Source organism: Adiantum capillus-veneris, chromosome 8, assembly GCF_014529385.1.
Source record: "Adiantum capillus-veneris isolate H3 chromosome 8, ASM1452938v2, whole genome shotgun sequence".
In the NCBI taxonomy this organism is placed as follows: domain Eukaryota; kingdom Viridiplantae; phylum Streptophyta; class Polypodiopsida; order Polypodiales; family Pteridaceae; genus Adiantum; species Adiantum capillus-veneris.
The window spans coordinates 25,991,422-26,003,207 of NC_140938.1; the positions used below are offsets into that span (position 1 = coordinate 25,991,422).

Genomic DNA, 11,786 nt, shown 5'->3' on the forward strand with positions numbered 1-11,786 from the left:
CAATATGGTTGATGGGTGAATGCCCTGCCACCTAAAATTTTTTACTCTCGGGCGTCGCTATAAGCATCTCTATATAAGGTTTTGCTACGTCGCTACAGAAGGACTATAACCGTCGCTATAACCGTTGCTATATGTGTTGCTATATAGCGACGCGTATAACGATGCATATCGCGATGACTATAGCGCCGTTCCCATAGCGACGCTTTTAGTGACAGTCTTAGCAACGTTGGGGAGTATAAAAACCCAATGTATTCTATTGCTAAGAGCATCACAAGTGCACATAACCTCTTGTAGTGCCACTACCAGTACCAGTTCAACGCTAGTACACCAGTGTCTACAGTACCCGTACCCAAGTAGCTTCGATCTTGTATATTATAGTACATAAGCAGTATTAGTACAGTATTAGTACCAGTACTAATTCAATACCAGTACACAATTAGCAGAACATCATCAGTGACTAAGCCCAAAAACCATTTAGTCAGAGTAGAAAGTGTATAAACAAGGGATGCGCCACAATTGCCATATCCATAATGTAATTCGCAACCACATAATGCTATATGAGCGCCTTTTACCAAAATTATTATAATTCACAACCCATTATGACCATAACAATATTTTTCCACCATCATCATAACCAACCAGTCATTCAGTGCATTTAATCAGTTTCCTAGAACCACAATGGCAATAGTTGAGTAATAATAATGTACCAGTACACAGTTAGCACCATTACCAGTCTCACAAGCAAGCCCTCGTACTAGTAAAATACACAAAAAGTATCAGTCCCCCGACCAGTATATCCCACAAGTGCCAGCAGTATCAGCTCAACGCAATAAAGTACAATAAAGTACCAGTATCAATACAGAATAGTACCTGGACACAAGTGACCCTAGTATCAGTACATAAGTAGCATCGGTTCATAAGTAGTATCATTTTAGTGCAATAAAGTACCGGTACTCACGTAGTTCCATTTTGCTTCAGTAAAAGTACCTGTACCTATTCAGTGCAGTACCAATTCTTAAGTAACACCAGTATCAGTACATAGTAGTATCAGTGTCAGTCTAGTATAATAAGTACTCGTACCAGTACCAATACATAGGTATCATCAGTACCAGTACACAAGTAGTACCAATATCAGTATAATGATTTTGACACTTTATCCTAGCAGTGTGTATGTGTGTGTGTGTGTGTGTGTACAAGTAGTGTCGTCGTTGGCTCAATAGTGATGGCCACTTGTTCTTGCTCCTGTAGTTGTGGGAGGCCACGGGAGTCCCTCTTGTTTATCTAAGGGTCGAGTCGCACCCAAGGCTAGCAGGAAAAAGGAGCTCTTCAATTCGAGGTTTATAGCAGCGATGCAGGTTTCTCATAATCCTGCAAACATTCCATTAACCCCTTCAGAAATGAAGGGAATACACTATCATCACGGTGAAGAAAACAGCAAGGCATTTCTCTGATGCTTCAACCATTGAGAGCTCAATCATGAATCTTCTTTGTGGCTGAAATCTCTCAATTGCACCTTCGTTTACTATAGGCACGACCAGCTCTCTCCATTTCCTCCACTGCCCCTGCGAGCCCAAGGTGCGACTCGGCTCTACTGTAGTGAATACAATGTAAACCATCTAAAAAACCAAATCCTAAAGGAAAACCTTACCTAGCCTAGTCTTGGTCGAGAGAGAGAGAGACAGCGAGAGGGAGGGTACGTTTTTGTGCATTTAAAAAGCTACGTGCATCCACGAAACGGCACACTGCAAGAAAAGCGCGAGCTCGCGCTTTCTTTGGACGAGGAAAGCTTCGCTTCTCCACTGCACTGACTGCCCTTGGCCATGCAGCAGCTGGGTGAAGAGTACGATGAAATGGCAAGGGTAGAGAGCAGCAGCGTCGAGGGAGAAGAAGACCATTTCTTCTTCTTTGATAAGAAACCGAAGCTATGCAGCTTTGAGGATTCTCTCCTTCTTGGCGATTTCTGCAGCTTCAGGGATTCGCCCTTGAGGACAGATTTTCAAGCTCATCTTCAACAGCAAGCCGACCACAGCTCAAGTACGAGCAGCACTCCCACGGGGGGCAATCCCTGTCTTCTTGGCGGGGCCAACAACCCCCCTTTTCACCACCACCTTCATCATCATCACCAGGACCATTTGGTCGACCGCGACCCTTCCCCCCTCATGGCTATGAGCACTTTCTACGACGACTCCTTCTGCAAGATGCCCCTCTGTGATGACGTTGGTAGTGCTGCTGACCAAACACAGCTGGGCCTGACGGACGAGCCCTCTGACTCGGACTGCTATTCGTCCTGCCCTCCCTCTCTGGTTTCTTCGTGTGTCCGTGCCGATCCTTCTCTTGATCCTCAGTAAGTCTTTTCTGTTCTGCTTGTCATCCTGTTTTGTTTTTCTTTTTGGGGCCAGGGGTGGGGTGAGAGAGAGAGAGAGAGAGAGAGAGAGAGAGAGAGAGAGAGAGAGAGAGAGAGAGAGAGAGAGAGAGAGAGAGAGAGAGAGAGAGAAATGAAACGAAATGAAATGTTATATTAACGTCTTCAAAAGGCCACAGTGACCTATGAGACTAGAAAGTTACAAGGTGGTGGATCTGATACAAAGTCAGACTAACAAAATAACCTAATCAACAGTACAAAACAAAGATATATATTATGGGATTCTAGATTGGTCGATGTGAGCTAAGCCGAAAACTTAAGCAAAAATGGGCGGCTAGTTGGGATAGCTGAATCACAAAAGATCTGGCATCGGTCGTTGGCGAATCTCATCAATTTCCTCCATGGTTAGTAGTCTGACCGGGCGTCGTGCATGCCTGGCCAACGTGCTCTGAATCTTTTGACGTAGCCTCTGTCGATGCTGTGTAGTCCTGCGCAGTCGTGGGCGCCTGGATTTCCCCAGTTCAATCGCTTGGTCAATCATGTGCCTCTGGTGTGAGACGGGGGGGAGCTCTGCTGTGGGAGTGGCTCTTGCGGCTGTCTCGTGTCTGCTCTGAAGAAGTCTGTAATCCGTCTTTGAGACTGGTTAGCCTCGCCATTCATCAGGCTCTCTCTGTGTCTGCACAGCTCGAGCAAGAAGAGAGAGAGAGAGAGAGAGAGAGAGAGAGAGAGAGAGAGAGAGAGAGAGAGAGAGAGAGAGAGAGAGAGAGAGAGAGAGAGGCATCTTGCTAAACTGAAGTCTAGAATGATGGCTGATCTTCTGAAATCTTAATGCCAGTGACTCTTCCATACATTGAGTGAATCTTTTTCATGAAACAACCCTGATTGAGCCAATGCTGAATATTTTGATTGGCAAATTCTTGACAAAGTTCTATACTCAGGACATTAAGAGCATGCGGCTCCACTAGTATTTCAAGTCTCAACAAAAGTATCACGAATGAGAGAATGCAAATTAACATTGTGGTTTCTATTCATAGACTCATTTTTTGATCCTATATTCAAGGTTGAAGCCAAGACTATTCATTTTACGTGATGTGAATCTTTTACAGGGATTACTAAGTTGTGTAAGATCATGTCAGTAAGGCAATACTAATAGGAACCACTGACTGACAGCTCAAGTTAATATCAAAGATATGAGGAAGAATGAAGTGATTGTTTGCAAGAATTGAAGTGTAGAACACGAGCTGGGTATGATTGCCAGAACATGTTTTGTGGTCTAGAAAGTTTGCTTCAAGTTATGAACTTCATTTGCTGTAGAAAGTATGCCCAACTACCTTCAATAAAAATCTATTGAAAGAGCAACGGCACTCTCTCCGCTCATTATGTGCTGGATGTTGTTTCTTGCTTTCTCTGCTGAGCCTTCATTTTGTCAACAGGTTTTTTGAGTTTGGAACCATCCACATTCCAGTGTCTCTGCAACACGGCGATGCTGCTCTGATGGATGTTTCCAAATCATGCAACAGACTCTCCCTTGAACTTTTTGCATATCACTGTGAGTTCTGGCACCTTCAAGATGGTTTCCGTTTATTCTAGGGACCTTACAGAGAGGGGCCTTCTCTGTAAACTGGTGAATGCTTGAGCCATAACAGCTGCAATGGTTTCATGTGTGGTTGACCCAAAATGGAGAAGGCAATAGGGGAGTGTATTGTAGGGTAGTGACATTTTGAGCTGTGTACTGCAGCTATGCTTTTTCTCGACTCTTCTCTTAAACATTTAATGAAGATCTTAAGAAGGTACCTGGTTCTTACACATCATTTGCCTGTCACATTGTCTTCACAACATTCACAATTCTTGTAACTGACAACCCCATGCAGTAGGCGATGGAAAAGCAATCTTGCAATCAAATTGGGTGGAGTTAACTGAAGATGGCAGCCGTACTTATGGATATCAACAAAAGTCTTTGACTCACAGTTACAAAACCTTGATTGATGAGCTGATGTAAGGATAGATGTAGCAATTGAAATTGTCAGTCAACTTCTAATGTAGAAAAACAAGAAAAATATATTCTGTAATACCATCCAAAATTTAAAAAACCTTGTTTGGTACTTAATCTGCTCTTTGCAAAAGTTCTCTTTTACATCACTACTCAATTGTCCATAACAAGGTACACTACTGTCCAGATCCATTTCTTAGTAGGTGTTAAATATTATTTCCAAATCTGGTTAGAGAGGCTTTTCATGATCTCACTATTGTGATCTTAACAGCTTGAATGAAGCACAAGGCCAACTACAAGTCATCGTTACACCCTCGCCTGACCTAGATTTCAATCTTGAAGGAACTGTAGACATAAGAGTGTTCCTGAAAAGGCAGAGAGATGATGAGGTTTTGGTGCTGAAGGAGCTTCTCAGGGAATTATTTCCTCAGGATTTTGAGCTGCAGAGTTACTTGCAGCAAGTTGAAGAAATGAGGACCTGGTCTGAGAAGACAGATGACTGGACAACATTTTCTGGCTTATTGAGTGACCTTGAGAGCAATGGATACAATGAGGCTCCCCATCCAATTGGTCTTTCAGTACCCCTTAGGTCATACCAGCTGCAATCCTTGCAGTTCATGCTAGATGCTGAGAAAAGGGAAGGGGGTCTTTTAAGCATCAACTACCACAATATCCCCTCTGCTCCAATGTTATCAGAACCTTTGATGTACTCTGCAACATTGGGTCATTTAATGACTTTCAGAAGAGGCTCATCTTGTGGAGGTTTCCTTTGTGAGGAAATGGGACTTGGCAAGACCATAGAGGTAAATTATTCTTCTACATTTTGAAGGGCTGCTCTATTGTGGACTTGTATGTACATTTGAGACTCTTTGTCATGCTTACAGATACTAGCCTTGATATTATCCAACCCTTGTCCGCCAGAGAGGGCGACTGCCCCGGGCTGTTCTCGAGGCACTCTTGGTAAGGTGCAGTTGGTTCCGTGCAAAGCTTCTTATTCCAATTAGCGGTCAGCATTAGCCAAGTCATGTTTGATATGCTGATGCCTTCAATACACGGATGCAGTTGTATGTCCTGTGTCCATAGTTGGGCAATGGGCCAATGAGGTGAAGAGTAAACTGGCTGCAAACCTCAGTATCTACATGTACCATGGTTCCAAAAGGTATGGTAAAAGGCAGTGCTTTCTGTGACAAAAACCATTTATTTGTAAATTTTCTTTATGGATTTGCCTGCTCTTGCAGGATTCGTGATCCAAAGAAGCTGTCAAAGTTTGACATTGTACAAACTTTATCCTCCATCACTATTTCAAAGTTGTATTGCTAGAAAATGAAGGTCTTTGAGGCTGCCTAACTTGACAGCTTGACTCGGGAAAAGCTTGTAGACTGACTGTAGTGGCTCTTAAAATCGGCTTATATCTTTTCGTGATGCACCTGTTTATCGTTTCTAACAGGTCATTACAACTTATGCTACTCTAGGCAGTGATTTTAGTAAAGCAACTCAGGCAACCCGGCATGGATCTGGTTTTGCCGAACAGTTCTGTCCGCTGCTGAGTGTGAACTGGTGGCGAGTGGTGCTTGATGAATCTCACACGGTAGGCAGATGAAATCAGCTATGTATGCCATTGTTGAGGTGGTAAAAATTATGCTGCCATTGAATTGAGCACACACAATCCATTGATTGAACTTATAGAGAAATCAGGCATATATATGTTTTACTCAGGTGAAGGATCCAGCACCCTTGCACTCGAGGGCTTGTGCCAGGCTAAAAGCAGAGAGGCGGTGGTGCTGTACGGGAACTCCCATCAACACAAGTATCTATGACCTTTATGGACAAGTTAGTACAGTGCACTTTGTTAGCTTAGCAGTTAGCTGTCTTCTTGAATGTGAAATTAGTGAGTGTTAGGAATTTAACTTTGGCGTATTGTAATGTCTAATGCAGTTTCTCTTCTTGAAACTTGAGCCTCTGGATAACAAAGACATTTTTAGGAGGAGGATTGGTAGACCTTATGAGCGCCATTGTAAAAATGAGGACCAGACTCTACTTTTATGGACTCTAAACAAGGTATGGCACATTGACTGAAGCTCCATTATTCTAAGACTTGACTCAAAACAACCTAGACCCATTAATGTTTGGGCTAGTCACTAGTGTTTTTCGCTCAAGTTTTTACAGATCCATATAATTTTTGTCAGATTACCCTCTACTTAACCATACCAAGAATGTGAAAAGGCAGCAATGCTCTAGAATTGGTTGCAAGGGGATGGGTTTTACCACGGGCAGTGTAGGATTGATTTTGGCTACTCTAATGTCTCTCTTGTACTTTTATGCTATACAGGGCAGGGCTCTTTGTCCAGTGCAAGCTTGTAGGCCACAAATGACCGCTTTGTTGTCACTAGTAATGCAGTGTATTTCGTCTTAAAGAGAATGGTCTCCGAAATAGTTGACACGTTCCCAGCAGGGAACTTGGAAATGCCCTTCATAGACTAGATGAAAATTTTGATGCAAAACTCTTTGTCCTTTCCATTGTTAGTGAAAGCATTCTTAATAGTGTAAGTCCTTAAGAATTTCTCCATGGAACAGTTGACCTGTCCCTATGGCTCTTGCAGATGCCCTCCATAAATGCAGTGCAGACTGGCCATGTAAGCTTTAGTCCCAGCCAGTTGCCAAAAGATGGATCTCACATGTGCATGTCACTGGTGTCCAGCTTAAATCTGACCCTCTGTTAGGTTGCATCATAGTTGATGGTGGCAGCCTGTGTATAGTGTGTTACTCCTTATAAAAGGTGAGCATATATGGAAGAAGTTCACATTTGCTTCGTGTTGTTTCTCTATGATTGCAGATGATGATAAGGCATACAAAGCAACAAAAACTTAATGGGAGAGAACTTCTCAGATTGCCTCCTAAAAGTGAACAAGACATCATCGTCACATTTTCTCCTGAAGAGCGAAGTGCATATAATGCAGTTTATCACAAGGTTCTTGCGAAGTTTGAGCAGTTCCGTTCTTGGGGACCGACCATAGTGAGCAAGAACATACTGCAAATAATGTCATTGCTGCTACCGCTCCGCAGGTATAGTGATTCATAGGGTGCAAGGTATTATCATGCACTATAGGGCCAAAAGTAATATCACAGCTGTTTGTATGGCTCAACAACGATTTAGATTTGCATTAAATTTGTGATCGCTATGTCTCACTGTTTAGTGTGTCCTCATCTTTCTCAGACTCTGCAGTGGTGGATTTATCTCCACTTTTGAGCTCAATGCTATGGACTATGTAAAGCGGGATAATCACATCACACCTTCCTTTGATTCTTGTCCTGAGAATGGGAGGATTAGTGGAAGGGAAGAAGAAAATGTAGAGGGAGAATGTGGGATGTGCTTTGAAATTTTGGAATGTCCTACAAGAACTCCATGCAATCATTGGTAAGAGCATTCTTGGAATTGAGATTTTTCATTTGATAGTGTGAGCATTTGAATGAGAATTAAATGACTGCAGTGTAATATGTGTCAAAACAAAACTTTTGGATAGAATCTGCTGTTTTAAATGCAATTCAGGTGATTGCTGAATTTTCCATTGAACATTCAGGTTCTGTTTAGAATGTGTAATGTCAGTTCTAGGGACGGGCTCTCAAAATTGTCCAATCTGCCAGAGTTTTCTGCTTACGGAACAGCTAGAAACAATCGAAAAACCATCAGGGTTTTCATTAGTAGACTCTGATATCTCTGCTACATCTTCACCTTCTTCCGGGAATGGAGTGGAAGATGGGCGCATAGTTGCAGGTGTTCATATGGATTCCAAGCTGAAAACCTTGCTAGCTGACCTGGCTAGAGTTAGAGAGGAGAATGCAGGTGCCAAGGTACGAGACGACCAGCAACTAGAAATGTCCACGTGGCTGTTTTTCACTTTTGAAAGATTATGATTTCTTTGGCAGGTTCTGATATTTAGCCAGTTTACTCAGACAATTGCCTGGTTGAAAAATGAGTTCAAGAATCAAGGCATCACTTACCGCTTCATCAGTGGAGATATGCCAATGAAGAAGCGTGCTCAAGCAATTGAGGCCTTTCAGAAGGTCCACTGGTTAAAGTGCTTGCAGAATCTTTTTATGCTGTTTAAATCATCTTGCAGTTATTTACTCCTAAACTTTTATTCAGGATCCTCCAACAACTGTTTTTCTGCTGTCCATCCGTACTGGAGCAGTAGGTTTGACACTTACAGCGGCCTCTCATGTCTATATGGTTCGTACATGTTCAAAATTTGTTGCTCGTTTGGCAATGTGAGAGAAATATGATTTTACTTGTTAATTGCCCTGATGAGGTCTAGGCACCTGCGTGCTGACTGAGGATATGGTCACACAGGCACGATTCTCAGTTAGATGCAACTGGTGCAACTATGTCAAAATTGACATAGTTGCAAGTATTTTGACATAGTTGCAAGTTACATAGTTATCACTGTGCAACCACTGCCTCACAGTCACTACTCATGCACATGTGCTTCATGTTAGTTAGCATTTGATTGTTAGGGGCTGAGGGAGGGGCACAGGTTATGATTACATGAAATGTCTGCAACATTTGACATTGTTTTTGTTGTTCTATGGACCTCAGCTGGAGCCTTGCTTAAATCCAGCTGTAAGTTCTCGTTCCGAAGACTCATATATTCAAGATTGTATATACAGTCCATGATACTGCCATTTACTTCCTTTTTCTCCTTATAGCTTGAAGAGCAAGCTGTTGGTCGTTGCTGGAGAATGGGTCAAGAGAGACCTGTTGTTATTAAGAGGTATTGAGGCTCATCTTCAATCTTGTGTTTGTAATGCTTGGTTTTCACTGTGATTTCTTTAGGCTGTATATTGAGAACTCAGTGGAGGCAAACATATTAAAACTTTTAAAGAACCGTCGCGCATCTCATTTGAAGCTTTCCAGCAGCACTCCAGACAACTTGGAACCTTTGGCAAGGTGCTACTCATAGTTAACACAGACGAGTGATTTCATCAAAAGAATTCTTGTGGTTGGGTCTATCTTGATCTGTTTACATTATACAGGATAAAAACGGGCAAAAGTAGTGTGACAGATGTTGCTGGATGCATCAGATCAGATAAGCAAAATCTAAGGCTCAGTGAATTTGAGATTCTTTTCTCATAGCCATTCTGTGCTTGAGGATGCTTACCACGCCTCAGATCCTTGAGAGCTTATCAGAAACTTGCTGGTTGATTCGCTGCCACAGTGCTTCATCTTGCATTCCTCATAACAGCTGCCTTGCCTCGGTCGTGGGTGTTATCCATCATTGTACACTTTCCAGTGAATTTGGCCAAGGGCAAGTGTGTAAGCCCACATTACCAAATTCCCAGGCCAGGATTAAAAAACACACTTAACGCTAAATCTCACAACCGAGCGAACCCGGAAGCTTCCTGTCCCCTTGAAATCATCCTTGATACAATCTGTCGACTGAATTCAGCAATGCAATGATCAGTGAAGAAAGATGGAGAAATAAAATATGCAAGATTCCCGCGAGAGCGAGAGAGAGAGAGAGAGAGCCTACATACAACGACTTCAAATCTTGATAAAGGGGGCTCACAAGCCAAAACGCATGACTTGTGAGGGGGGGATAAGCTTTTAACTCTCCTCGACATTTTGTATTGCTGTTAAGGAATATTACCTTTTTGCATTTGAAAGGCAAAATCTGCTTCTGACGTTCTACAATGCAACTGCTTAATATTTTCTCTCTCTCCCCCTCTCTCCCCTTACCTTAATTCAAACCAGATGAATTTTTGGTTGCTTTAGAGCAACAGGAAAGTTATTCAATGCTTTAAGCGCTCATAAAAGCAACTCTTGATTTTAAAAGTGGCTTACGCGACGTTAAACTGTTTCTTTCTTGTGCGTTGAGAGTCGGGAGTTTAGAGCTCCCGACCATTCGGTATGTAAGCTCTCTCTCTCTCTCTCTCTCTCCACATGCACATGTAATTCACAAAAATTGAAGTGAAAAGTGCACACTTGGGAGTATTGTACATACACTATAGCAAAAACCAACCGGTGAATTTGCGCAAAAACAAAATCGAAAACATGAATGATCTTGATATTGTTCTTTTTGTTGATACTATGTAAATAAACAAAAAAATTTCAAACAAAGTGAATATGAATGAATAAACTTGATAGTACTATATACAAGTAGACAAGAACTAGTTGAAGCAAACTAAATATATAGATTATCGATGATGTATATATACAATGCCAATGTGTGTAAATGATTGATCTATCTAAAATACAACACAATGCAACTATAAGCTATGTAATAGTATCGCACATATCGTGTCTCAATGTCTCTTAGTACGTGGAGATGGTTGTTGTGATGCTGCGGCACTTGTTTGCTCTTCGTCTATTCTCTTACCTTGCTCCTCTCTTTTGTGGCAAGCGCCAGATTAATTTCAACGTAGACCTTCTATATTAATAAAAGAAGTTAAATCGATTGATAATTAAAACTATTTTGAAAATCATTTTAGCTTGAAAAGATAACTCAAAGTTACAAATAATACTCACAAAAAGGTGTACAAGTGAAAGTGTGCTCTGTAAGCCTCTGTACCCTTGGTACATTGCCATCTTGCAAGATCTTTATTGCGGTTGGAGCTCGATCGTAATCTTTAAAGTCTATAAAAATAGATCCAAAGTTTAGGGTTCTTATTCACATCGTTTTAAAAGCTATGCTACAAAAAACTATAAATATATACTTACAAAAGTGGCTATGAAACTGTTAGCAGCAAGCTAACTTGGATACCATTTTTTGGAGCTTTCATTGTAAAAACATTTATTATTTTAATGAATCGGGAATATTGTAACTCTTATTTTTCGGATAACTCTTGTAATTGATGAGCTGGAGCTATAAACTTCCAGATTGTATTAACCTGTCTTTATCTATCTTTAGGTACAGCTTCTAAATTATTAGTTTTGACCACCAAAAACCTTGGCTAAGGTATGAAAACCAAATTTTGTAAATTATTTAAAAGTTTTGGATAATGAAAAACACAGCGTGAGCTAACAACGCTCATTTCTCTCATTCTCGCGCTTCCTACTCCCTCCCCGGTTGTCACATTGCAGTCATGTTTGTTGCGTTGCAACCGCAGGTAAGAGCTCTACGCATTGACGTAAGCATTTCACAGTATTTCGTAACTTTTGACGTCGCTGACTTCGGTCTAATTTCATCATAAGTAAGAATTTACACTTCAAAATAAAAAACTAAGCATAGGCAGGGTATTGGGTCATCATTGCTAAGCATTTAAATGCATTTGGGATCGAAAACGACTAGATCAAAAATCCACTGCTGTTAATAATCGTGATTTTTGCACTTGACTTAAAGTGGGATTTGAAACTATAAGCATGTGTACTTAGGTCTTATACACATGTCTTAGAAGTTTCTTTACGTTTGGATGTCATTTGATGCTGTAACGGATGTG

The 11,786-nt window shown here is 41.4% G+C and overlaps 1 protein-coding gene across 1 annotated transcript; it reads left to right on the forward strand.

Moving 5' to 3' along the window:
- The first annotated feature begins 1,756 nt into the window (after nucleotides 1-1,756).
- Nucleotides 1,757-10,064, forward strand: LOC147451830 (putative SWI/SNF-related matrix-associated actin-dependent regulator of chromatin subfamily A member 3-like 1). The gene is made up of 19 exons (XM_086517692.1): nucleotides 1,757-2,344; nucleotides 3,796-3,911; nucleotides 4,234-4,357; nucleotides 4,624-5,155; nucleotides 5,237-5,312; nucleotides 5,415-5,511; nucleotides 5,591-5,627; nucleotides 5,800-5,940; nucleotides 6,069-6,182; nucleotides 6,288-6,410; nucleotides 7,186-7,415; nucleotides 7,567-7,767; nucleotides 7,931-8,201; nucleotides 8,277-8,414; nucleotides 8,497-8,580; nucleotides 8,947-8,970; nucleotides 9,057-9,121; nucleotides 9,184-9,297; nucleotides 9,384-10,064. The coding sequence occupies exons 1-19, from the start codon at nucleotides 1,821-1,823 to the stop codon at nucleotides 9,481-9,483; spliced, it is 3,111 nt and encodes a 1,036-aa protein (XP_086373818.1). The 5' UTR covers nucleotides 1,757-1,820; the 3' UTR covers nucleotides 9,484-10,064.
- The last annotated feature ends 1,722 nt before the right edge of the window (nucleotides 10,065-11,786 follow it).

Coding starts and splice junctions, on each gene's coding strand:
- LOC147451830 (XM_086517692.1), top strand. CDS start 1,821: ATGCAGCAGCTGGGTGAAGAGTACGATGAAATGGCAAGGGTAGAGAGC. Junction 5,512..5,590: donor ATGTACCATGGTTCCAAAAG/GTATGGTAAAAG, acceptor CTGCTCTTGCAG/GATTCGTGATCCAAAGAAGC. Junction 6,183..6,287: donor TCTATGACCTTTATGGACAA/GTTAGTACAGTG, acceptor TGTCTAATGCAG/TTTCTCTTCTTGAAACTTGA.